The sequence below is a fragment of the Symphodus melops genome, assembly GCF_947650265.1.
Source record: "Symphodus melops genome assembly, chromosome: 3".
Taxonomy (NCBI): domain Eukaryota; kingdom Metazoa; phylum Chordata; class Actinopteri; order Labriformes; family Labridae; genus Symphodus; species Symphodus melops.
This window is the reverse complement of record NC_136693.1, coordinates 658068-685503: the sequence shown is the minus strand read 5'-3', so window position 1 is coordinate 685503 and position 27436 is coordinate 658068. Positions and strand designations below refer to the sequence as shown.

The following is a 27436-nucleotide window of genomic DNA, read 5'->3' as shown; positions in this document are numbered from 1 at the left end:
CAATGGGCTTGAATCAGTGACATCATACTGGCAAATTTCATCTGGGGGGGCGGGCTAGGGGCCGAGCATAACATGCAGCTACTGCTATAGCTAACACGAGGACGTAGTAGATGTGCTTCCGCTGGCTTTGAATTTGTGCAAATAGATGTGCCTGATCATGCACAAGACAACCTGGAAAACACACTAATAGCAAATCATCGAGGTGGCATGTCAACTCACACTGTATGACTGGATCATTTACGACACCTGACCAGACCCTGGGATTTAGGTACTCACACTGTTTGACCCGATTGTTGGCATGACCTGAGAGCTCACACTGTACGAGTGAAATCAGGACGGCACGTTGACATTATGTTATAACCCCAACAAAAACAAACAGTGGGTTGCCATGACTACAGTCCACCCTTGTCTCTTGTAATTCAGGACGAATTCAGGACATAATCGTCAAGATTGTAGTCAGTTCCTATATATCAAACATGTCTGAAATATATTGGGTCGTCTCTGACATTCGTAGAGATTGGGCAGATGATGGTTCTATGAAGCCTTGAGTCAGGAGCGACCCTGCGAATCAAGGAGGAATAGGACCTCAGATCAGCCTGATTATCTTACAGAGGGAGACAGGCTTAACTGAGAACATTCCAGTTGAGGGATTGGCTTTTTAATAATGTGAAAAATCTGAGAATAAACAAAAACATGAACCTGTTAGTCAGGTAAATCAAATGCTTTCGATTTCAGAGCAGCATAAAAAGGAGAGATGACAGAGAGGCTCAGACTGCTGGGACGACGGATGTCTGGTGAGTCTGGAACCTTTTTACTGAAAACTTTTCTGCATGAATGTTCATCCTAATATATTTAATTATTAATTTAACTTGAGCTTTATAGAAAACAGTTTTGCTTCATTTGAACAACTTCATTCAGCCTACCGAGCACTGCAACTTCATCATTTCCTCCGTAGTCAATTACCAAACTTCCAAGAGACACCTGACACGGAGGTTGTTGATGCTCTTCTTAATCTGCATCCCTCACGGAAAGGGCTAATATCAATAATATATGACAGACTGGTAGTTTTCAAAAATGTCCCCCTTGACAAAATCAAATCTTCCTGGGAAGATTTCAGATAGTCTGTTTCAGATGACACTTGGAGTTCAGTTTTTAAGCTGGACAATTCAACTTCCCTCTGTGCTCGTCATAGCCTGCTACAGTTCAAAGTAGTGTATAGGGCCCACATATCAAAAGCCAAATTATCCCGCTTCTATCCAGATGTTGATCCCAGTTGTGATAAATGTAGGACTGCTGAGGCTTCTCTTATCCGCATGTTCGGGTCGTGTCCCAGTCTGGAAAAATACTGGAGAGAAGTCTTTCAAACATTGTCTCTGGTCCTTCATTTGAATTTAGAACCTAATCCTCTGCTGGCTCTTTTTGGCACCACAGGAGGGACACCTGTTTCACTCCCAGTAAGCGCTGCACAATTTAATTTGCGTCACTTTTGGTGATTTTAGTGAAATTTAGATGCTGCTCCGCCAACCCACGCCCAATGGCTTAGAGAACTTATGGCCTGTCTGAAGCTCGAAAAGATCTGCTATGGGAAAGTCTGAACATGCTGACACTGAAGACGCATGAACCAGAGCTTGCAGGTAAGCATTCAATGGGACTTTAGGACAGATTCATTTATAAACATGATACCACTGCTAAGTAGGCATGGTATATTACAGTAATCCCTGTACTCGATTACTTAAATTATCTAATGAACAAAAACTCGAGTACCCACAGGTTTTGGGTATTTTTTTACTGTAAAAAAAAAAAAATTAAATAGTTTCAGAGTTTCAGATACTTTCCTTCATTTCAGTGGGAACATTTCTGAACAGAGTCAACAAACAAAAAAAAGCAAGAAAGCAAAACAAATTTGTTGTTTTTTTTCCTCGTAATTTTTCTCAGTGAATTATTTTTTCTCATTAGACACTTAAAATGTTTTACAGGAAAAGAAAATACAGTTATTTCTATGTAAAAAAAAAATACTCAGACAAAAGGCTTTCAGTATTTCCCCAGGATGCATCAAGCAGTATTGCTGGTAAAATATGACCACCACTGCTGATTTTTGAGGAGCAGGATTTTGACGATAGGGTGGTTTTAGTTTAGTTTTCAGATTATTTTGTTTAATGACAAAATGCGTAAAAAATTGCACGCAACTAAAACATTGTCACTACCACTTAAGGCTAAACAATTTTAGGAAAAGATTGAATTGCGATTTTTCTGGCAGAAATTGCGATTTCGATTTTTATCACGATTTTCTTCAAATCAAGCTTGTGCAATGTTCTCAATGTACATTAACATTTACAAACATGACAGGAAATTACATCATACCAGTTAAAACTTTAAATGCCAGAACTCTAAATTAATAGACTGAAAACTAAAGTTAAGAATTGATTTCAGATTTATTTATTAAGAAGAAACACACCGATGGTGTGTTTTTAGTGTCAGTTTCAGAGAAATCTGGTCATAAGTGTTGATATATTTTGTGCCTTAAGGGTTGCCGTAGGTGACTTACTTCACAGAAGTTATGCAACAAGAGAAGCTAACAATGTCTCCATATTTTCTTCTAGTCATACGGCCGAAACATTTGCCTGTGAGCGTCAATTCATGTTCAGATCTTGCATTGTTTATTTTGAGTATGTATTTTGAGTATGTTTAATAAGGTTACAACGTGAGATAACAACAGTTGATACATTCGCGATGCAAACCGTTAGCATTCCTATTCAAACCCCCCCCCCCGAAGGTCGAGTTAAATTTATTTAAAAAACAAAAAGTATATCACCAAGACAAGTCATACCTTTCCTATAGAACAAGATACTTTCTTTTATTAAAAAGGACATATGATGAAAAATCCACTTTTATGGTTTTTGAACATTTTTTGGGGTAACCTGAGTGTCTACAGTCCCACAAAATGTGAAATAATCCCATCTAGTCCTTTTTTGTGGTCTGCAGAAGTCTTACCACATGGAGAAAAATGCTCATGTTCACATGTTCTTAACTTGTGACATCACAACTTGGATTAGGTAAAAAAAAAAAAAAAAAAATTGAATCCCCTCCTCTGGTATCACCACCCATTGACTCCACCTCCAGCCTACAGCAAACCGGGCATGTCTACCGGGAAAACTCAGGGGGGGCCTTGCACTTAAAGTGACACACACACCAAAACGGAGCATTCTGAGAGAGTTGGTTTCTACAGGGTCACAAACCTCCTCTGCTGCTTGATTCATAGTATGTTTGGACCAAAGCTCAGAAACAAAGATGTTTCATTTATAGCACAGGGGGCTGGTTGAAAAGGGGGAGAATATGTCCTCTTTAAACAAACTACATAGCCTGATGTTACACAACAGCATGTAATCTCTGCCTTTACATGGTTGCATGTTTACAAGTCTCCTCCGTCTGCCCTAAATGTAAAATGTCTTAAGCCCCGTTTCCACACAGCAGTCCAGTACGGATCGGTACAGTTTGCTGTTAGCAAAACAGCTAACTAATAAACTCCACAAAGGAGAAAAACGCTACAAAAACAAAACCAACAATGGAAGAAATCCAGAAGTTCATCCACTTTGTCACTGATATGTGACTCTTTATTACAAAAACTCAATCAAGCTTTGTTTCAGGGGTTGGCTGTGTGCGGCGAGGAGAAATACAGACGTAAACAATCGCCTGTGTATTTAAACATGTCAGGGTTTTGTTTACTGTTGTCAAACCGGAAGTGATGATTCTTTTGATCAATCAACGGACTGCTGTGTTTAGCTCCACCTTTTCAGGTCAGCTCGATATTCTTTGCACCCCGACGAAAGGGTCCCAAAAAGTAGGACATTACGGGTCGGCTATTTCGGAATCTTTCCCGGGATTAGTCTATGGAAACACGCCGTACCGAGACGAACCGAGTCGGACCGCTCAGTGAAAACGGGGCTTAAGCTTCTTTGAAGTCTAAAATGGGTTAAATGCTTGGACAGAGTCCAAACTCTTGAGAAGAAGAAACTGTTCATGGAAAGAATGCGTTTGAGAAAACAGAAGCAGGAAGAGAAAAGTTTTGGCTCCATTTTCTGACTTTCAGCCAAAACTTTGGTATCTGAAGAAGCTGTGGGTGTTTGTCTGTTTGAGTAAATATGGTGGTAACGCCTAACACATTTACAGGAAGCAATTTTCAGAGCCATTGAGATTTTTTTAACCATCTCCTAAGTTGAATTACATATACATGCCTTTGGACACCATATTTTCTCAATTAATTGACTTTGTGTACAGTTTCATGTTTAATTTTACAAGGAAATATTTACCTACATATATCCAGTCAGTAAGGTACAGTGTTTGCTTGATTCGTAATAGTTTAAAGCTGATCTGCAGTGAAGCTCCAGAACCTAATGTGTGATTCTGTCAAACTAAACCAATGGTATTGGATGTTTCCTTCAGGTTTGAAAGCACAAGAAGGGTAACTGAAAAGTGTGTCCATGTCATCATGTCTTCACGGAACCAAGAAGAAGATCCAACAGGTACAATCCCTTCACAAAACTGCATCGGCCTTTAGTTTTGTAATCCATTAACTAATCTATGACCAAAACTAATTAATCTATGATCTATTCAATGTTCTATTCTTTCTAAGCGATAACATGAATAAACAGCCAGCCAAACTACTTTTCAAGAGCCAATAAGTGAGCGAGCTTGCTCCTTTAATTAATTCTTCAAAGTAGACAAGATAGAACTAGAAAAGAAAATACTAGCTGCATTTAGTTATTGGCTATGAAACATCATTAAAGTAAATCATGTAAGTGTTACATTAAATTCCTATAAACTTAGAATAAATGTCAGTGCAGATAGGGCCTGATTTACTAAACATTTGTGTGTATTAAAACGTGTGCAAACTTGATACCACCAGCAAAAAATTTGCTATCTGATCTACTAACAGCGTGCAGTGAGGATTGCGTCTTTCATCTGAGCAAAAAAACTCCTATTATCAAAATAGTACGTTTCCCTTAATGAATATACAAAACGAGGCATTTCTGCCTCAGCGTGCAAAATACTGGGAGGAAAAAATGAAAGAAGTTAAGTTAGTGCACGCAATGTGATTTACCAAGCCAGGCAAAAATTGCAGTGATTGTGACGGTGTCTGAATTTAACACCTTTGTAAAGAACGTGCTAATCCAAGAGCCCCAGTGTTACGCACTGCAAGCTGCAGTTAGGAGGAGACATAAGCACAATAAAAGATGTGTTAACATGTTTAAATGACAATGAAAATAAATGGTATGCATTTATTTTTTTTATCTTGCTTCAATAATAGTTTAAAAGAAACACCGTGATTAAACTGTTAACATTCACAGCGTCTGCTTTCTAAAGAATTTCAACATTGACACTAATGTCGTCCTATTTCCCTCTTCTCGCCAACATTACATTTTAACTAGGCATTTCCTTTTTCTCGAATTGCGTGTATCCGGTGCGCTCCGGAGCACGTCTCCTGAGCGCGTCTCCTGAGCGTGTTCATCTCTTGCGCTGTGGGACGCTTGGATTCGAGGGCCTCACCACTGCTTGTACCCCCAAATTCAGTACCTGTTGCCATGGCATTTAGGTCCGATCAGACTCGCACCTCCTGTGCAAAGTATGACAATTGATTCAAAAGAGGGAGGGAAGAAAAGAGGGAAACCAAACACACAATTTAGTTCTCTTTAATTGAGATCTTAGTAAATCAGACCCATAGTGTATCAAAATAAACCATCAAACATGTTAAATGCGACTTACAGTAATTGTTTTTAGGAAATACAGATACAGAAACCACCACGCTTCTTGGTGCATCTGAATTGCAAATTGCCAACTCAATCTGTCAGTAGGCAGTAAGAAGTAGTCAGTCCCTACTGTGGCATTTGTGTGACCGAACAGGCTGCCTCCAACCTTGTTTTTTTTTTTGGTTTTTGGTTTTTTGCTTGATTCAAGAAGAGTAATGCACATGCACAGTCAGGGAAACAAAAACAAAACTAAATCAAGTAAAAGACTGATTCAATAATAAAATAACACAGGAAAGTACAAATGAAAGAGTAATATTCAGCATATAAAGTCAAATAAGCCAATAAAGACGCATACATAAATATGGAAATCACCATTCAAATATAGGTTTTAATAAAGGTTTAATAATAATGCAGACATTTGCTACATTTGTTGTTGTTCTTTAAAAGCAGCGACTTCAGCAGGGACTTTAATTCTAGATTAAATATTGATTCAATTAATCCATGCTCGTTGTTCTGATTTGGAGGCGCACATAAAGTGATGTTTTACGGTTAATTTCGCAAAGCATTGCTGATGTTAAATCCACCCATCCATCCATTTTCTACCGCCGGCTGGGTCACGGGGACAGCAGTCTAAGCAGAGATGCCCAGACTTGCCTCGCCCCAGACACGTCCTCCAGCTCTTCCAGTGGGACACCGAGGCGTTCCCAGGCCTGCCGAGAGACTTAGGCTGTGTCCGAAATCATTAACTATTCACTATATAGTGGACACTCCGAGCTCCTCCCATGAGGCCGAGCTCCTAGGGTAGGAAGAAAGATCGAGAGCGACTGCATGACTGCAGACGCTGCACGGATCCTCCTGTCAATCTCACACTCCATCCTCCCCCCCCACTCGTGAACAAGACCCCAAGATACTTGAACTCCTCAACTTAGGGCAAGGGCTCCACCATTTCTTGGTCAAGAACCATGGCCTCAGATTTAGAGGTGCTGGTCGTCAGACCAGCTGCAAACCGCCCCAGTGCATGCTGGAGGTCCAGGTTCGTTGAGGTGACACAACAACAAAGTCTATCATCGACCTCCTGGGTAGGGTGTCCTGGTGCCACGTACACTTATGGACATCCCTGTGCTCGACCGTGGTGATCGATATAGACAAACTGTGACGAGCACAGAAATCCAATAAAAGAACACAGATTGGGGAGGCCATTCATACCAATCAATCACCCCCCGCCAAGTTTCACTGGCGTTGTCCAAGTGATCAATGAAGTCCCCCAGTAGAACAATGGAGTCCCCAGTCAGAGCACTATCCAGCACCCGCCCCAGGGGAAGGCCGGGTACTCCGCACTGCTGTTCAGTCTGTAAGCCGAGACAATCAGAGACTTGTCCCCTACCCGAAGGCATAGGGATGCCACCCTCTCGTTCACCAGGGTGAACTCCAACTCATGGAGGCTGAGCTGTGGGGCAATAAGCAAGCCCACACCAGCCCGCCGCCTCTCACCGTGGGCAACTGCAGAGAAGGGAATAGTCCAGACCCTCTTGGGGAGCAGGGCTCCAGAGCCCAAGCCGTGCATGGAGGTGAGCCCTGACTATATCTAACCTTTACCTCTCGACCAAGTTCAGTCCCCCAAGTGAGGTAACAGAAGCTGTGTCCGGTGATCCTGCTTTTGGTCTGACCCGACACCTAGAACGTGATTGCCTTGGGAAACCCTACTGGGGACAGAAAGCCCCTGACAATACAGCTCCTAGGATCATTCGGGTACTCAAACTCCCCCACACGATGAGGTAGCAGTTCAGGGGGGTTAAATGAAATGTAAAATACTGTTTTTTATATTTTTTGGGGGGGGGTGGTTGTGCTTTTATTGTAGTGGATAGAGCATAGGGCAGTGGATAGAGTCGGAAATCGGGGAAAGAAACCACAGGTCAGATTCGAACTCAAGCCACCCGGGTAGAGGCCAACAGCCTCCATCCATGCACACAGCCTGCACTCACAAACCACTGCGCCACAAATTAATTTAATTTAATGTATATAGTGCTAAAGTCATTTATCAATACCTGTCCTATGGAACAGAATTTGACTGGACTTAAACTAATACAATTCTTATCATATACCTAATATTTGTACCAAATATGTAACTTGAATTTCCCTCGGGATCAATAAAGTATCTATCTATCTATCTATCTATCTATCTATCTATATTTTTTGTTTGGCAATCCTCCCGATATTCATGGAGATATAGTGAAAGTAATATATCAATATTATTCATAAAACAAAGACTTAAGTTGGACTTGCAGCTGTTTCTGAAGACTTGAGACTTCACATGGACTTTCATGAACAGTATTAACACTAGACTTGGACTTTCAAGTGACTTGTGCCCATCTCTAATCACTAATAAACCTGACTTGCATAAATGCCAAAGCTAACATTTTTTCGGTAAACGTAAAGGATTTTTTAAAAATCAATATCAAAAAGGGACCTATTGTTGTAAACCTGTTCTCTCTCTCTTTGACAGTCCTTTTAAAGTTTCTCTCACAACTTGGACTGGAGAGATTTCATCCCAACAAACTAACTCTTCGCTCTCTCTTGGAGCTCAACAGAAACAGTGTGTATGATGAGGCAGTTTCATCAGTGGAGGACATACCATGGTGCTTTCTCAGGAAACTTTTTAAAATCAATGCAAAATGCAGGAACTGTACACAATTATCGAAAAAAGAAGACGATGAGGAGGAAAACAATGATGTCTTTAACCTTCATACTGCAGAGGACTCTGCAGACAGTAAGATGAACCTTCTTGACCTCGTGGTAGCACTTTTTCTTTGTGCTGACAGCTTCTTACAACAGGAAATGGCTCTCAAAATGTCGATGTGCCAGTTTTCTGTCCCACTTGTGTTGCCACATGGCAACAGTAGTCAGAGTACCTTGATGGTGTGGGCTCTGAGGGACATCGTCAAAGAGTGGCGTCCACAAGAAATGTCCAGTTCAAAAGGGTTTGTTGAAGAAAACATTGTCCAGACAGAACTGCCCTTCTTCTCATTTGTGAGGCTTAAAAACTGCAGTTTATCCAAGTCCCAGTGTTTGAATCATATTCTCAGCCTTGGCCAGTACAACAACATGTTCATACACAGAGACATGAAAGGAGGAAACCATGAAAGGAAATTTTCAAATGGATTGGTAGAAGTCTGCTGGTATCTTCCCTGTGGCACAGAAAATACTGACACATTTCCAAAACCATTTGCTGTTGCCAATCTGAGAGGAGACATTGGTGGGTCACATACACAATTCAGTTTTCTTGTTCAAGTGTCGACTGCAACCTTTGTATTCCTGGACAAAGTTGAAGAAAACGAGCACAAGATTCTGACATCTCTCCAAGAAGTGAAAGATAAACTGTTCTTGGTTGTGAACCGCAAAGCTGACGGTGCCAAAGAGGACATGATGACTGTCAGCAATACAGTCAAAGAATTAGATTTGCCAAAGAGCAGTGTGAAAATCAAAGACCCACATGTAATAGTGATGGAGTTTTCAGAGAGATTAAGTGTGGCCATCAAAAAATCCATGACAAATAAAAAAACTACAATGACGATCGAAAAAATGCTTGACAAGGCGGTTGAACTTGGTCTGTCTGAGGATGACAGCATAAGTGACAACCAAAAGAAGGCAGCTGAGGAGATTGCAAAAGGAATTGGTGTGCGACCTATACCTGAGTACAAGAACACAGCACTTCCTTTACAAGGTGATAAGTGGAAAAGGTTATCACAGTTGGAAATGGAAGAATGTAGGTTAAAAAATGCAGGTGATCTCAGACTGGAAGAATATAAATCTCAACTGCAAACAGAAAAACAAGAAATCATCGAGGAGCTTGGCAAACACAAACTGTCCAAAGCTATGAATAGTTTCATTGAACAATCATCTGAACAGGACAAAGTCAAGAGAGATTTTTTCCTGAAGTGGATGAAACTTAAACTGAATGCACATTTGCAGCCGGCCATAAAACTATCCTTACTACGTCACAAAATGACAGAAGAATGCAACAAAAACCAAAAAAACACGAAACAGATTGCAGAACTGGATCAGGCTTTACTGGAAAGCTCTTTGGGAATAGAGCATTACATGAGAGAGATGGGACTCATCTATGAGTTTTCATCCCAGTCACAACAAACTGATGACAAAATATCTTGTCTCCCTGGTTTGGCCGCTGAAATGCTGTTGGATGGATATCCTTTAGAGCTTCTCGATGGAGATGCGTCAAACATCCCACAGAGGTGGGTGACAGATGTGCTAATGGAGCTTCACAACAAGGTTGGAGGTGAAAGCAGACTGTTGGTGCTGACTGTGTTGGGTGTTCAAAGTACAGGGAAGTCAACACTCCTCAACACCATGTTTGGTGTGCAGTTTCCTGTCAGCAGTGGCAGATGCACAAGAGGAGCATACATGCTCTTTCTCAGAGTAGGTGATGACATGCAAAGCGAGTTGAACTATGACTTTATAGTTCTCATTGACACAGAGGGTCTTAGGTCACCTTGTTTGTCACAACTAGAGGATAGTCTTGAGCATGACAACCAGCTGGCAACCTTTGTCATTGGTTTAAGTGATGTCACTATTATCAATGTTGCAATGGAGAACTCAACTGAAATGAAGGATTTTCTTCAAATTGCGACTCATGCATTCTTGAGGATGAAGCAGGTTGGGAAAAAGCCAGTTTGTCATTTTGTGCACCAGAACGTTGGTGGAGTTTCTGCCCATGCAAAGAACATGACAGAGCGAATACATCTCTTGGAACAACTCAATGAAATGACCAAAATCGCAGCTGAAATGGAAAAACATCCTTCCTTACAGTTATTCACTGATGTGCTGGACTATGACTTGGAAAAAAATAACTGGAATATTCCAGGACTGTGGCACGGGACCCCACCAATGGCACCAGTGAACACAGGTTACAGTGAAGCTGTAGCAGATTTCAAGACAAATCTTCTGGAGACAGTTAAAAGAGACAAAAGTGATCATGTGGCAGACATCCCAGAGTTTCTGGAGTGGATAAAAAGTCTCTGGAGAGCTGTGAAGTTTGAGAACTTCATCTTTAGTTTCAGAAACACTCTTGTGGCTCATGCCTATGACAACCTTTGCAAAGAGTTCAATCAGTGGGAATGGGAGTTCAGAAAAGAGATTTCCTGCTGTGAAAGAGAAACTGAAGTGGAAATCAAAAATGTTGACAATGAGTCTGAGCTTCATCAACTGATTGAAATGGTCAAATCAAAAAAGTCAGAAGTGTCTGAAAAAATAGCAGAACAAAAAACAAAAATGCATCAGAAACTCCGGGACTACTTCAAGAGGAAAGACCGACATGTGAATCTGATAATGAAATACAAAGCTGACTTTATCATCAGGATCAATGGTCTTACAAATGAAATCCAACATTCAGCCAACAATGACTTGGATTGTGCACTTGAATGTAAAAAAAGTTCAAAAGAGGCTGAAAACCTTCACAGAAAACACAGAGAAGTGATCGAAGAGCAAGTTAAGAAACTTCTGAGCGACTGCAAAAAACGCAAAAGACTGTCAGACGAGGAGCTGAAAGAAAAGTTTAAAACAGTGTGGGCTGCTGTCACTGAAAACATATCTGGCCTAAAAGAACAGGATATACCTGCCAAAGTCCTCAAACAGTTGAAAAAACATTTTGGAAATCTTAATGTCAATGAGGAACTACAGAATATTGGAGACTTGAACGACATAGGGAAAGGTCCATTTCAGGCCAAAACTGAACATGTAAAGAAAACAAACCTTAAAAATTATTTGTTTCAGAAAGATGTACAAAGAGAATTACAGAACCTGGCAGACAGTGTAATTGCATCCTGCACACGATTTGTTCAAGATGCTGCAAAGACAGACAGAGATTACCATGATTCTCTCACAAAGGATCTTCTGGAAAAAGTCAATGAATCCCTCGAGCAAAGCTGCAACAAGTTTAAGCCCAAGTTTGATATTGACCTGAAAGTTCACATTTGTGGATTTGCTTCAAGAGAGTTCCTTCAAATGCACAGGAACTACTTGGCCCAAAGGGATCCAAAAATTAAACTGGAAGAGAAAAAGAAACAGTACCTGACAGACTTCATTGACTTGTACAAAGAGAGAGATGACAGCCAACGCAAAGCAACTGATTATGTCAGATTTTGCATCAAACCTGCTGTTGAGGAGTACATCAGTAGATCTCTGGGAGTCGACATTGTGGATGACATTTTGACAAGTTGCCATTCACCAGAGTACAGTTCACGTTCCTTCTTCCAGTACAACATTCAAGAAGAGTTGCTGCAAAAGGATGACTTTGAGAGTTTTGTTAAGTACATTACAAGGTATGAAATTTTTGTTAAGGATTGGATATTTCAGCATGTCCTGCAAAAGATGTCAGAGGGCCAGACTCTGTGCAAACTGAAGAATAAAATTCTGCATGTCATTGTTGACAAAATCAAAGAAGCATTAGAGCAGTCCAAAAAACGCAGTGATGGCACTCTGCTACCTGACAACCAGGAAAGTATCCAAGAACTCATCAAAAACATGCGACACTATTTAAATAAAGACATCTCAATTTCAGTGGAGGAAGAAAAAACCATCCTGTTTCAGATCCAAAGCAAATGTCATCAGTTTACAGAAAACCTGTTTAAATCAGTCGATGAGTTAAAAGAAGACCTGAAGAAGGAATTCTCAAACTCTGGTGACATCTCTGAGACTCTGGAAAAACTCCCAACCAAACCACAAGATGAGCTCTTTAAGCGTGTGTTTGGCTGTGGAAAACAATGTCCATTCTGCAAAGTTCCTTGTGAGGCTGGAGGCAAAGAACACAGCAAGCATCATGCAGCTGTGCACCGTCCTCAAGGTCTTGGCGGGTACAGAAATCTAGACACGCAGAAGTTGGTTGAAATACTGTGTACAACAGATGTCCAGGGTGAATATACATTCAGAAACAAAGTCACTGAGGGGAAGTTCCATCCTTATAGAGACTATACCACATACTATCCAGACTGGCACATTCCTCCTGACCGCACCATCGAGGCGTCTGACTACTGGAAGTATGTCCTGGTGAAATACAACGACAGGTTTGCTGAAGTATACAAAGCAAAGCCAGCTGACGTTCCAGAGTCCTGGAGAAAGATCACAAAGGAACAAGCACTGACAGGTTTAAAAGAAGCCTTCAACATTAAATGAACAATTCACAACTCTGACAAATATCCTGAAACAAGAAACATTTACACACCTCCTGTTTTTTGAGTGCAAATGTCCAACAGAGGAGGAGGAGTGGCAGAACCATATGACACTGAACACTTCAGGGCATTCAGAAAAACAGCTTGTTTCACATGTTTTCCTTACTTAGAGAAATGGAAGTCTTCAAAGAAAGACAGAAGCTCGGCATCAAACACCTGATTTATAATTTTTATGTTTCTATGTTATGATTAAGTTCATCTGACTCACCAGCTGCTGACAGTGAACAGCTGGTCTGGTGAATGAGAGCAAAGACTAATGAAATTTTGTGTTGTTTTATTGTAAAAGGAACGATCATTTTGTTTTGTATATTTTCTTTCAGCACTCTTACAACAGTACATGAATAAGGGGATGACTATGATGTAAGTGTAAAGGACAGCTCATGTAGTTTTTGTTCTTTCAGTTACCTTTTATGTTTAAGACTTTTTTTTCAAAGATAATGTCAGAAGGTGTGAACAATGTGAGGTCGGTATGAGTGACAAGCCGACCATGACAGATGATGAAAACAGAGATCATGTTGTTTTTTTTTTTTGATGAAGTCTCTGACTTGTTTTTTTAATCTCTCTTTATGTTCATGTTGTTGTATTTTTCATGCCCACATGCATTTTAAGTGTGCAATAATGATGAAAATGTTCTTCAAGACCACGAACATGTGTTTTCTTTTGTGAGTAATGAAAAAGTTTGTTGTTTTTTTATGTAGTTGTATATCTCTGTGTATTATAACGGGTACACACAGTAAAGATGATGAAATGATGATTTACTATAGGGAGACCATGTGGGGGGAACAAAGTGTGTCAGAATTGTTCATTCATTGATTCAGATTTGGAGTTTTGATCGTCTTGATCACAGAATGTGTCACAAGAAAACTAAATACAGTCAGAAAATAAGATATGTTGATATCACTGACTTCAGATGCTGACTTACATTGTTTATTGTATTTCTAACATAAATGTTCTTCTTGTGTTTTCAGTTATATTTTGGCCTTTTGTTTTCATGTGTTTGCTCAGTCATAGAGCTACAGTACAGAAAGTGATGCTGATGAAATGACCTGCTCGTACAATAACAGTTTGATGGCTCAATTTGTAGTCACAGTAAAAACAAGTTAATCCTTTGATGTGTTTTTGATTTAGTCAGTGAATATGTGATGTTCATCTCACTGACTTCGATGATTATGTTTCAATGTTGTCTGAAGAGGCTGAGAGCAGGAGAAGTGAGGCCTATTTGAGTTATTTCAGACAGACCATGAGTTCAGCAAGCTCAAGAAGCTGGAGTGATATTTACATGTTCTTTCTGTTTTTGATGGAAATGTTGTTTGATGAAGATGATTTACTGATTGTATAATCAAAGTGAAAATGGGCCTAAAGCCACACATGTTGAGTTAAACTGTGATTAAAGATTTCAGTAGAAATTTATTTCTTCAGTCTTCTTTTGTTCAAACTGTAAATAATGTCAACAATCACTCTGTCCAGCTGTTAGTCAGGAATATTAATAATCTGTGTGACTGAAAACAACATTGTCTAGAACACCAGATCTACATACTATGAATTTTAACGAATGAGCTTTAATTCAGATTATTTTTATTTCTTATCGATCAAAACTTAAAATTTAAAGTTCTGCTAACTATGAATTCCAGATAATGAAAGTTGCCCCATACTCTTTCATACAAATAAAACCATAACCAGTTCAGTCAAATTATTAAATGACAAGTTTTCTAACAGTGAACCCTAACCCTAACCCTAACAGTGCAGAAAGCACAATGAAAACAAAGCAGGCCGACCCTGAAATCAGAAATAACAATTCTGACTTCAGCAACAGAACAAAAACATAAAAAATAATAAAAGTGCAGATCTCTTGCCTTCTCACCGTCCTGCAACAAAATCTTGTAAAGTGGGATTTTAATACCCAGTGTGTTTTGAAGGTGAACACACAGTCACTGTAGACACAGGGCCAGTAAGCTCTTCTTCTATGTTTTAAAACTGCAAACTTAAACTGCAGAACCTGAAAATCAAAGGACAACTATGATGAGAACTAAAGACTGATTCGTTGATTTAGCTTAAAAAAGTACAATTAAATATACTTGTACATATACTTGTCCAGATTCTAACGGATAATATAATTAGCTAGCTAATCTTCAAGGAGGCATATGAAACAGTAACAACTGGAGTTATCCACTTAACAGTCACATTAAGCCAGCAGGATATCCAAAACAAGACCGACAATACATAATTTGTATGGGATAACTGTAAAGTCTGCATATCACTGAAATATTCAGACAAAGTAGACCTACTTACCATCAGGTCGATGCTCCACTTGAGAAGGACAGGAGAGATGGCAGCACATGTGCTGGATGAAGAACCTTGGATATGTGGGTTGGAGACCCCGTAGTTTGCTCACAGAACTTGGTCTCCATAATTTTGATTAAAGTCACTTAATATTATGGAATAAGACCAGCATTTAACAATGAACTTATTAAAGATAGTTGAGATTAATCCTTTAATAAAGATAACAATTAAATAATATTTGTTTGAGGCACTGAAAAATTCCTTTTAAGGCCTACACTTCAACTTTTCCTGTCTACAGTGTAGTAGGGTTTAATTTTATATGTAATAGAACTACATCTCTCTCAAATAAAATTGAGGTGACAGGAAATTGATTTCCATCGTTACATCACTAAAAACAATATTTAAAATGTCACAAGCTTTCAGCAGTTGTCTAGTACTGAAATGTTGACATTAATATTAGTTTACAAGTTAGACCTTATCCAGGAGTTTACAGGCACACATTGATCTCCTACTCACCTGTCTTATTAAATGGATGTGCCAAAGTTTGTTTCTATTTTGAACATTTCTACAATAAAAGTGTTGCTGTTCATAAACATCAATAAAGTACTCACTCTGTCATAAAGTCTGCACTCAAACACAACAAATCACTGACAACTGAAAGAAAAAACCACAAGGTGGCGCTCTGATCACACAGTAAACATACATCAAGATGAACACACCTGTGTGTTTGTTATTTGTCCCCTTAGTGATGAAGACTAAATCAAATTGTTTAATGGTTGTTGAGCTGCAGTATTCTTGTGTGTTGTTCTTTGTGTAACCAGTGTTTGTATGTATTAGTGAGTGTGTGGTGAAGTCCTATAATGTTGTAAGCAGTTTTAGGCTCTTATTTTAGGGGTCACGAGCTAAAAAGTTTGGGAACCCCTGGTCTACCGAAATCAAAAGAAACCACAAGATAATTAAAGATCAACGATTTTGATTAGTTATTTTTGGAACAAAAATCTCCTTAATTCAGTCCACAAACGTTGTGATTTATGTTTAGGATTTAGATTGTGAGCCAACAAAATAAAAAATGATGCACAGTAAAAAATTAAATCAGCCTGAATGTTGCTGCTCAGATTGTGAATCATGACGTTGCTGATAAATTTAACAGCATCATAAAAGAGTGACAAGTGCTGCTGCCAATCATAACAGCACGACTTAAAGAGTGGAGCTGTTTGAGTCACTCCTCTTAGTTTCAGTGGTTTACACACAGAAAGGGAGGAGCCCGGTTTCAGTATCACAGTGATGTCACAGTTTAGAGGCGGGGGGGTCGGAGTAGCCCACCTTCACAAAGGTAAAACAAAGGCGTATAAAAGAGGAAGAAAAGATTAAAAGTGGGTGTTTACAACTTACCTGAATGAAGATAAACAGGTGTATTAGAGGAAGAGAGGGAAAGAGGAAAGAAAAGACACCATGTGACACCTGATGTAAAATCTAAATGTGTAAAGTCATTTCTGCACTAAAGAAACATGTGACAGAGTTTTATAAAGGACAGTTTCCTCTGAAGGGAAAGTGTAAGAAAGCCAAAATACTGTAGCAGTGTAAATGTTCTTGATTACCTTTCGGAGTGACGTCACTTTTCACGGAGCGCTTCCAGAAAGGCCGCATTCCACAACTCCACTCCTCCTCCTCCTCCTCCTCCTCCGCACTGAAGTGTGTCTGCGTCTGACTGTTTGGGTCACAGCCGACCATCAGCCTGAAAGCACAGCAGGGAGAAAGAAGAACCGTCAATGACACTGAGAGAAGCTTGAACTCACAGGTAAGTGCTCCAGACTTCCAAGGTGAACTTTAACATCCCTGCTGCCAAGACTTGAAAACACAGTAAAGAGCAAAAGCAAAATATGGGACCTTTAACAGGGAATACCTCAGTAAGTCTCTCTACCTGAATAAAGGAGGCAACCTCCACCGGAATCACGCACACACGACTGCATCCTTATTATATATGAATAATACCTTTATAACAGCCTCTACTCCCATGCAATTGCCTTCATTAGGTGCCTGCATCAGGGGAGGTTGTGGGTCAGTGGTTAGAATCGTCATCTCTCAATTGGAAGGTCGAGGGTTCAATTCCAAGCTCCTGCGAGCAACATGTCTGGTGTGTCACCCCATCCTACCAGCTAAGGAATGCCTTCCGGGGCAGCTCACTCACTCAGAGTGTAAAAAAAACTAAAGACACAGGAAACGTCTAATTTCCCTTCAGGGATCAAAGTTAAGCTTTCCCCAATTCAGTTTGTAAATTTTAAACATGTCTGAACTATGTCGCCTTGTCTCCGACATTCACCGAGTGAATCAAGAATGTGATCTCACTCACACAATGAGATAATCTGGGTAGATAATTGGTTCCAAGAAGCCATGAGTCATGAGCGACCCTGCGAATCAAGGAGGAATAGGACCTCAGATCAGCCTGATTATCTTACAGAGAGAGACAGGCTTAACTGAGAACATTCCAGTTGAGGGATTGGCTTCTTAATAATGTGAAAAATCTGAGAGTAAACAAAAACATGAACCTGTTAGTCAGGTGAATCAAATGCTTTCGATTTCAGAGCAGTATAAAAATAAACGGGTGACAGAGAGGCTCAGACTGCTGGGACGACGGATGTCTGGTGAGTCTGGATCCTTTTTACTAAATACTTTTCTGCATGAATGTTCATCCTAACGTATCGAATTTAACTTCAGCTGATCAAGTGATTACAGTATGACTAACTGTTTTTTTTATTAGAGACAGACTGAGGGAATTGTGTGTTCATTGATCAGGTTTATTTGTTTTCAAGTGATCTGCAAACATTTTAAAATCCTTTCTGTGAAACTAAAGTTAAATGTTTATTTTTATTTTAAAATCAGCAGAGAGCCATGGGAAAGTCTGAACATGCTGACACTGAAGACGCATGAAACAAAGCTTGCAGGTAAACTTTCAATTGGACTTTTGGACAGATTCCTTCTTAAAAGTCAAATTATTGTTAAGGATTTTGTCTGTCTTGGTCACTTTAGTTTCTAACAAACTGAAGAAAAATGGGAACAGGGGGACAGTTTAAAAAAACTAATTTTAAGAAAATGTGAAAACTAAACTCAGACTTTAAGAGGACAAAGGCGGAATCATTCAATAAAGACATCAAACAGACTGACGGGCTGAAAGTGATGCAAGGAAATATACTTAAATATATCCAGTCAGTAAGGTATAATGTTTGCTTGATTTGTTGAAATAGTTTGAAGCTGATCTGCAGTGAAGCTCCAGAACCTAATGTGTGATTCTGTCAAACTAAACCAATGGTATTGGATGTTTCCTCCAGGTCTGACAGCACAAGAAGGCTAATTGAAAAGTGTGTCCATGTCATCATGTCTTCACGGAACCAAGAAGATCCAACAGGTACAATTCCTTTATTTATACATGTCCAATCATTCAACTAGCCTTTAGTTTTGCAATCCATTAACTATCTATGAGCCATTCAAGCCACAAATTACATCTAAGGGTAAAAATATTTAAATGTTTCTGTACTACTCGTTCTATGTGTTGTACTTCCCAAGTGATAAAATGAATGAACAGCGAGCCAAATTCCTTTTCAAGAGCCAAAAAGTGACCATGCTTGCTCCTTCAATAATTTCTTCAAAGTAGAAAAGACAATACAACATGTAAACAACAAGTTAGACTTACAGTCATTGCTTTCTGAAGGATTCACACCAAGGATGACTTTGGATTCAACATGTAAATACAGAAACCATCATGCTCCTTGGGTGCAAATGAATTGCAAAGTGTCTACTCAATCTGTCAGTAGGCAGTATGCAGTAGTCAGTCCCTATAATCTGTACTGTATTTATTGTCGAGTAGGCACGCACAGTACGCTACTGTGTAGGTTCCTCCTGAATTTTATCAAATTCAATCCATGCTCGTTTGCTTTGATTTGGAGGCGCACATAAAGTGACGTCTTACGGTTAATTGTGCAGAGCATTGCAGGTGTTAAAATACAATTGATTTCCTGAAAGCATGCATCCGATCCATAAAACCCGGAAGTTAGTATCTATTCTAAAATGTTTAGTCATCTGAGGTGGGCCCAACCAAACTACAAGAAAACCTTGGCAATTAATTGTTTTCGAGAAGCATCAAGTCTGCAATTCTCAGGAAGGTGAAATCTGAGTCAGTCAGTCAGTCATTCTCCTAATGCATAACGCTCTGTGTCTGTACCGATACACTCCACAGATGACACCATAACGAAGACAGCCCCCTACAGCTGATTCAGTCAGGGCTGGTTAGAGGCTAAAGTGATCTAAGCGATCAGCTCAGTGCTGCAGAGAAATGTTAATTAACAACGGCAAAAGGCAAGATAGGATACAAGTATTGTGGTTGTACTTTTACAATCATTATCACATGCCTGATACCAATATTCTCCTTTTACACTGAGCAGCATACTGTAGTTTTATTTGAGCAATTTTCCCAATATTTATAACGATGTATTAAAACATTTAATCATTCTTATTCATAAAGCAAAGAGACTCAACTTGGACTTATAACCACCTCTAGTCACTATACTAAACATGACTTGCACAAATGCCAAATCAACATCAAACAGGGACCTATTGTTGTAAACCTGTTCTCTCTCTCTTTGACAGTCCTTTTAAACTTTCTGTCACAACTTGGACTGGAGAGATTTCATCCCAACAAACTTACTCTTCGCTCTCTCTTGGAGATCAACAGAAACAGTGTGTATGATGAAGCTGTTTCATCAGTGGAAGACATACCATGGTGCTTTCTCAGGAAACTATTTAAAATCAATGCAGAATGCAGGAACTGTACACAATTATCAAACAAAGATGATGATGAGGAGGAAAACAATGATGACTTTGACCTAGACCTTTATACTGCAGAGGACTCTGCAGACAATAAGGTGAACCTTCTTGACCTCGTGGTAGCACTCTTTCTTTGTGCTGACAGCTTCTTGCAACAAGAAATGGCTCTCAAAATGTCGATGTGCCAGTTTTCTGTCCCACTCGTGTTGCCACATGGCAACAGAAGTCAGAGTACCTTGATGGTGTGGGCTCTGAGGGACATCGTCAAAGAGTGGCGTCCACATGAAATGTCAAGTTCAAAAGGGTTTGTTGAAGAAAACATTGTCCAGACAGAACTGCCCTTCTTCTCCTTTGTGAGACTTAAAAATTGCAGTTTATCAAAGTCCCAGTGTTTGAATCATATTCTCAGCATTGGACAGTACAAATACAACATGTTCATACACAGAGATATGAAAGGAGGAAACCATGAAAGGAAAATTGCAAATGGATTGGTAGAAGTCTGCTGGTACCTTCCCTGTGGCACAGAAAATCTTGACAAATTTACAAAACCATTTGCTGTTGCCAATCTGAGAGGAGACATTGGTGGGTCACATACACAATTCAGTTTTCTGTTTCAAGTGTCGACTGCTACCTTTGTATTCCTGGACAAAGTTGAAGAAAACGAGCACAAGATTCTGACATCTCTTCAAGACGTGAAAGATAAACTGTTCTTGGTTGTGAATCGAAGGGCTGACAGTGCCAAAGAGGACATGATGACTGTCAGGAACACAGTCAAAGAATTAGATTTACCAAAGAGCTGTGTGAAAATCAAAGGCCAAGATGTAAATGTGAGTGAGTTTTCAGAGAAACTAAGTGCGGCCATCAAAAAATCCATGACAAATAAAAAACCTACAATGACAATCGTGAACATGCTTGACAAGGCGGTTGAACTTGGTCTGTCTGAGGATGAAAGCATAAGTGACGACCAAAAGAAGGCAGCTGAGGAGATTGTGAAAGGAATTGGTGCACAATCTATACCAGAGTACAAGAACACAGCACTTCCTTTACAAGTTGTTAAATTGAAAAAGTTAGCACAGTTGGTAATGGAAGAATGTAGGTTAAACCATGCAGGTGATCTTAGACTGGAAGTATATAAATCTCAACTGCAAACAGAAAAACAAAAAATCATCGAGGAGCTTGGCAAACACAAACTGTCCAACGCTATGAATAGTTTCATTAAACAATCATCTGAACAGGACAAAGTCAAGAGAGATTTTTTCCTGAAGTGGATGAAACTTAAACTGAATGCACATTTGCAGCCGGCCATAAACCAATCCTTACTACGTCACAAATTGACAGAAGAAGGAAACAAGAAACAGAAAGACGGGAAACAGATTGCAGAACTGGATCGGGCTTTGCTGGAAAGCTCTTTGGGAATAGAGCATTACATGAGAGAGATGGGACTCATCTATGAGTTTTCATCCCAGTCACAACACACTGATGACAAAATATCTCGTCTCCCTGGTTTGGCTGCTGAAATGCTGTTGGATGGATATCCTTTAGAACTTCTCGATGGAGATGCGTCAAACATCCCACAGAGGTGGGTGACAGATGTGCTAATGGAGCTTCACAACAAGGTTGGAGGTGAAAGCAAGCTGTTGGTGCTGACTGTGTTGGGTGTTCAAAGTACAGGGAAGTCAACACTCCTCAACACCATGTTTGGTGTACAGTTTCCTGTCAGCAGTGGCAGATGCACAAGAGGAGCATACATGCTCTTTCTCAGAGTAGGTGATGACATGAAAAGCGAGTTGAACTATGACTTTATAGTTCTCATTGACACAGAGGGTCTTAGGTCACCTTGTCTGGCACAACTAGAGGATAGTTTTGAGCATGACAACCAGCTGGCAACCTTTGTCATCGGTTTAAGTGATGTCACTATGATCAATGTTGCAATGGAGAACTCAACTGAAATGAAGGATTTTCTTCAAATTGTGACTCATGCATTCTTGAGGATGAAGACAGTCGGGAAAAAGCCAGTTTGTCATTTTGTGCACCAGAATGTTGCTGGAGTTTCTGCCCATGCAAATACCAAGACAGAGCGAAAACATCTCTTGGAACAACTCAACGAAATGACCAAAATCGCAGCTGAAATGGAAAAACATCCTTCCATACAGTTATTCACTGATGTGCTGGACTATGACTTGGAAAAAAATAACTGGAATATTCCAGGACTGTGGCACGGGACCCCACCAATGGCACCAGTGAACACAGGTTACAGTGAAGCTGTGGCAGATTTCAAGAAAAATCTTCTGGAGACAGTTAAAAGAGACAAAAGGGATCATGTGGCAGACATCCCAGAGTTTCTGGAGTGGATAAAAAGTCTGTGGAGAGCTGTTAAGTTTGAGAACTTCATCTTTAGTTTCAGAAACACTCTCGTGGCTCATGCCTATGACAACCTTTGCAAAGACTTCAATCAGTGGGAATGGGAGTTCAGAAAAGAGGTGTCCCGCTGGAAAACTGAAACTGTAAGGGAAATCCTGAATGTTGACAATGAGTCTGAGCTTCATTTGAATGAAATGGTCAAATCAAAAAAGTCAGAAGTGTCTGAAAAAATAGCAGAACAAAAAACAAAAATGCATCAGAAACTCCGGGACTACTTCCAGAGGAAAGACCGACACGTGAATCTGATAATGAAATACAAAACTGACTTCATCATTAGGATCGATGGTCTAACAAAGGAAATCCAACATTCAGCCAACAATGACTTGGATTGTGCACTTGAATGTAAAAAAAGTTCAAAAAAGGCTGAAAACCTTCAGAGAAAACACAGAGAAGAGCAAGTTAAGAAACTTCTGAGCGACTGCAAAAAACGCACACTGTCAGACGAGGAGCTGGAAGAACAGTTTGAAATAGTGTGGGCAGCTGTCTCTGTAAACATATCTGGCCTAAAAGAACAGGATATACCTGCCAAAGTCCTTGAACAATTGAAAAAACATTTTGGAAATCTTAATGTCAATGAAGAACTACAGAATATTACTGACCTGCAAGAAACAGGGAAAGCTCCATTTGAGGCCAAAACTGAACATGTAAAGAAAACAAACCTTAAAAATTACTTGTTTCAGAATGATATACAAGGAGAATTACAGAACCTGGCAGACAGTGTAATTGCATCCTGCACACGATTTGTTCAGGATGCTGCAAAGACAGACAAAGATTACCATGATTCTCTCACAAAGGATCTTCTGGAAAAAGTCGATGAGTCTCTCAAGGAAAGCTGCAACAAGTTCATCCCCAAGTTTGCTATTGACCTGAAAATTCACATTTGTGGATTTGCTTCAAGAGAGTTCCTTCACATGCACAGGAACTACTTGGCCCAAAGGGATCCAAAAATTAAACTGGAAGAGAAAAAGAAACAGTACCTGACAGACTTCATTGACTTGTACAAAGAGAGAGATGACAGCAAACACAAAGCAACTGATTATGTCAGATTTTGCATCAAACCTGCTGTTGAGGAGTACATCCGTAGATCTCTGGGAGTCGACATTGTGAATGACATCTTGACAAGTTGCCATTCACCAGAGTACAGTTCACGCTCTTTTTTCCAGTACAACATTCAAGAAGAGTTGCTGCAAAAGGATAACTTTGAGAGTTTTGTCAAGTACATTACAAGGTATGAAATATTTGTTAAGGATTGGATATTTCAGAATGTCCTGCAAAAGATGTCAGAGGGCCAGACTCTGTGTAAACTGAAGAATAAAATTCTGCATGTCATTGTTGACAAAATCAAACAAGCATTAAAGCAGTCCAAAAAACGCAGTGATGGCACTCTGCTACCAGACAACCAGGAAAGTATCCATGAACTCATCAACAACATGCGACACTATTTAAATAAAGACATCTCAATTTCAGTGGAGGAAGAAAAAACCATCCTGTTTCAGATCCAAAGCAAATGCCATCAGTTTACAAAAAACCTGTTTAAATCAGTCGATGAGTTAAAAGAAGACCTGAAGAAGGAATTCTCAAACTCTGGTGACATCTCTGAGACTCTGGAAAAACTCCCAATCAAACCACAAGATGAGCTATTTAAGCGTGTGTTTGGCTGTGGACAACAATGTCCATTCTGCAAAGTTCCTTGTGAGGCTGGAGGCAAAGAACACAAGGTACATCATGCAGCTATGCATCGTCCTCAAGGTCTTGGCATGTACAGATTTCTAGATTCTGAGAAGTTGAGTGAAATACTGTGTACAACAAATGTCCAGGGCGAAAGACAACTCAGAAACGCAGACACTGAGGGGAAGGAACATCCTTATAAAGACTATACCACATACTATCCAGACTGGCACATTCCTCCTGACCGCACCATCCAGGCGTCTGACTACTGGAAGTATGTCTTGGTGAAATACAACGACAGATTTGCTGAAGTATACAAAGCAAAGCCAGCTGATGTTCCAGAGTCCTGGAGAAGCATCACAAAGGAACAAGCACTGACAGGTTTAAAAGAAGCCTTCAACATTAAATGAACAATTCACAACTCTGACAAATATCCTGAAATAGGAAACATTTACACACCTCCTGTTTTTTGAGACCAACAGAGGAGGAGGAGTGGCAGAACCACATGACACTGAACACATCAGGGCATTCAGCAGAACAGATTGTTTCACACATTTTCCTTACTTAGAGAAATGGAAGTCTTTAAAGAAAGACAGAAGCTCGGCATCAAACACCTGATTTATATTTTTAATGTTTCTATGTTATGATTAAGTTCATCTGACTCACCAGCTGCTGACAGTGAACAGTTGGTCTGGTGAATGCGAGCAAAGACTAATGAAATTTTGTGTTGTTTTTTTTGTAAAAGGAACAATCATTTTGTTTTGTATATTTTCTGTCAGCACTCTTACAACAGTACATGAATAAGGGGATGACTATGATGTAAGTGTAAAGGACAGCTCATGTAGTTTTTGTTCTTTCAGTTACCTTTTATGTTTAAGATTTTCTTTTCAAAGATAATGTCAGAAGGTGTGAACAATGTGAGGTCGGTATGAGTGACAAGCTGACAGATGATGAAAACAGAGATCATGTTGTTGTTTTTCTATTTTTGATGTAGTCTCTGACTTGTTTTTTTAATCTCTCTTTATGTTCATGTTGTTGTATTTTTCATGCCCACATGCATTTTAAGTGTGCAATAATGATGAAAATGTTCTTCAAGACCACAAACATGTGTTTTCTTTTGTTTTGATGAGTAATGAAACAGATTGTTGTTTTTTATTATGTTTTATGTTGTTTGGCTCTCTGTGTATTATAACAGGTACACACAGTAAAGATGATGAAATGATGATTTACTATAGGGAGACCATGTGGGGGGAACAAAGTGTGTCAGAATTGTTCATTCATTGATTCAGATTTGGAGTTTTGATCGTCCTGATCACAGAATGTGTCACAAGAAAACTAAATACAGTCAGAAAATAAGAAATGTTGATATCACTGACTTCAGATGCTGACTTACATTGTTTATTGTATTTCTAACATAAATGTTCTTCTTGTGTTTTCAGTTATATTGTGGCCTTGTTGTTTTCATGTGTTTGCTCAGTCATAGAGCTACAGTACAGAAAGTGATGCTGATGAAATGACCTGCTCGTACAATAACAGTTTGATGGCTCGATTTGTAGTCACAGTAAAAACAAGTTAATCCTTTGATGTGTTTTTGATTTAGTCAGTGAATATGTGATGTTCATCTCACTGACTTCGATGATTATGTTTCAATGTTGTCTGAAGAGGCTGAGAGCAGGAGAAGTGAGGCCTATTTGAGTTATTTCAGACAGACCATGAGTTCAGCAAGCTCAAGAAGCTGGAGTGATATTTACATGTTCTTTCTGTTTTTGATGGAAAATGTTGTTTGATGAAGATGATTTACTGATTGTATAATCAAAGTGAAAATGGGCCTAAAGCCACACATGTTGAGTTAAACTGTGATTAAAGATTTCAGTAGAAATTTATTTCTTCAGTCTTCTTTTGTTCAAACTGTAAATAATGTAAACAATCACTCTGTCCAGCTGTTAGTCAGGAATATTAATAATCTGTGTGACTGAAAACAACATTGGAACAACATTGTCTAGAACACCAGATCTACATACTATGAATTTTAACTAATGAGCTTTAATTCAGATTATTTTTATTTCTTATCTATAAAAAACTTAACATTTAAAGTTCTGCTAACTATGAATTCCAGATAATGAAAGTTGCCCCATACTCTTTCATACAAATAAAACCATAACCAGTTCAGTCAAAATATTAAAAGACAAGTTTTCTAACAGTGAGCTTGACTGAAAGTTAGCAGAAAGCACAATGAAAACAAAGCAGGCCGACCCTGAAATCAGAAATAACAATTCTGACTTCAGCAACAGAACAAAAACATAAAAAATAATAAAAGTGCAGATCTCTTGCCTTCTCACCGTCCTGCAACAACATCTTGTAAAGTGGGATTTTAATACCCAGTGTGTTTTGAAGGTGAACACAGTCACTGTAGACACAGGGCCAGTAAGCTCTTCTTCTATGTTTTAAAACTGCAAACTTAAACTGCAGAACCTGAAAATCAAAGGACAACTATGATGAGAACTAAAGACTGATTCGTTGATTTAGCTTAAAAAAGTACAATTAAATATACTTGTACATATACTTGTCCAGATTCTAACGGATAATATAATTAGCTAGCTAATCTTCAAGGAGGCATATGAAACAGTAACAACTGGAGTTATCCACTTAACAGTCACATTAAGCCAGCAGGATATCCAAAACAAGACCGACAATACATAGTTTGTATGGGATAACTGTAAAGTCTGCATATCACTGAAATATTCAGACAAAGTAGACCTACTTACCATCAGGTCGATGCTCCACTTGAGAAGGACAGGAGAGATGGCAGCACATGTGCTGGATGAAGAGCCTTGGATATGTGGGTTGGAGACCCCGTAGTTTGCTCACAGAACTTGGTCTCCATAATTTTGATTAAAGTCACTTAATATTATGGAATAAGACCAGCATTTAACAATGAACTTATTAAAGATAGTTGAGATTAATCCTTTAATAAAGATAACAATTAAATAATATTTGTTTCGTGCACTGAAAAATTCCTCAAAGACCGACACTTTAACTTTTCCTGTCTACAGTGTAGTAAGGTTTAATTTTATATGTAATAGAACTACATCTCTCTCAAATCAAATTGAGGTGACAGGAAATTGATTTCCATTGCTGTTCTGAATCATCTTCACAGAAACAAAGTAAAAAAACTGATGAGCAGAAAATTGATTTTAGTTCTCTTAAGAAGACGAAAACGATTTGACTGGATTAAGTACTCACTCGGCCACAAAGTCTGCACTC

General features: G+C 39.3%; 3 protein-coding genes and 1 long non-coding RNA gene across 18 annotated transcripts in view; 2 read left to right on the top strand and 2 right to left on the bottom strand.

Moving 5' to 3' along the window:
- LOC306821306 (serine/threonine-protein kinase BRSK2-like) overlaps positions 1 to 27436 on the bottom strand; it is a 125825-nt gene that overhangs the window by 95225 nt on the left and 3164 nt on the right. For 5 of the 9 annotated variants that reach the window (XM_079339649.1, XM_079339653.1, XM_079339646.1 and 2 more), the window contains exon 1: positions 16864 to 16949. Coding sequence is in view for 4 of the 9 variants with exons in the window: in XM_079339647.1 (XP_079195773.1) it covers positions 16864 to 16996 (133 nt within the window). In the remaining 5 variants the exon portion in view is untranslated. Of the gene's footprint in view, positions 1 to 16863; positions 17001 to 27436 lie in introns of those variants that run through there. The other 4 variants (XM_079339647.1, XM_079339651.1, XM_079339648.1 and 1 more) reach the window with 1 other exon arrangement.
- On the top strand, positions 501 to 26051 carry LOC306821296 (up-regulator of cell proliferation-like). Of its 7 annotated transcripts, none has more exons than XM_079339625.1 (5): positions 16999 to 17067; positions 17853 to 17907; positions 18149 to 18207; positions 18592 to 18668; positions 19907 to 26051. In XM_079339625.1, exons 4-5 carry the CDS (start codon positions 18638 to 18640, stop codon positions 24580 to 24582), a joined length of 4707 nt encoding a protein of 1568 aa, XP_079195751.1. In that variant the 5' UTR covers positions 16999 to 17067; positions 17853 to 17907; positions 18149 to 18207; positions 18592 to 18637; the 3' UTR covers positions 24583 to 26051. The 7 variants fall into 7 exon arrangements, with proteins under 7 accessions (XP_079195748.1, XP_079195751.1, XP_079195750.1 ...); XM_079339624.1 differs by having other exon boundaries at positions 18146 to 18207; XM_079339621.1 differs by having other exon boundaries at positions 18149 to 18668.
- On the bottom strand, positions 4663 to 15064 carry LOC306821331. Its single transcript, XR_013778768.1, has 2 exons — positions 14839 to 15064; positions 4663 to 5611 (listed from the first exon to the last, which is right to left on the bottom strand). It is a non-coding gene; the product is annotated as an uncharacterized lncRNA (long non-coding RNA).
- Positions 7909 to 26051, top strand: LOC306821298 (up-regulator of cell proliferation-like). Its single transcript, XM_079339627.1, has 2 exons — positions 7909 to 13662; positions 25303 to 26051. Exon 1 carries the CDS (start codon positions 8517 to 8519, stop codon positions 12927 to 12929), a length of 4413 nt encoding a protein of 1470 aa, XP_079195753.1. The 5' UTR covers positions 7909 to 8516; the 3' UTR covers positions 12930 to 13662; positions 25303 to 26051.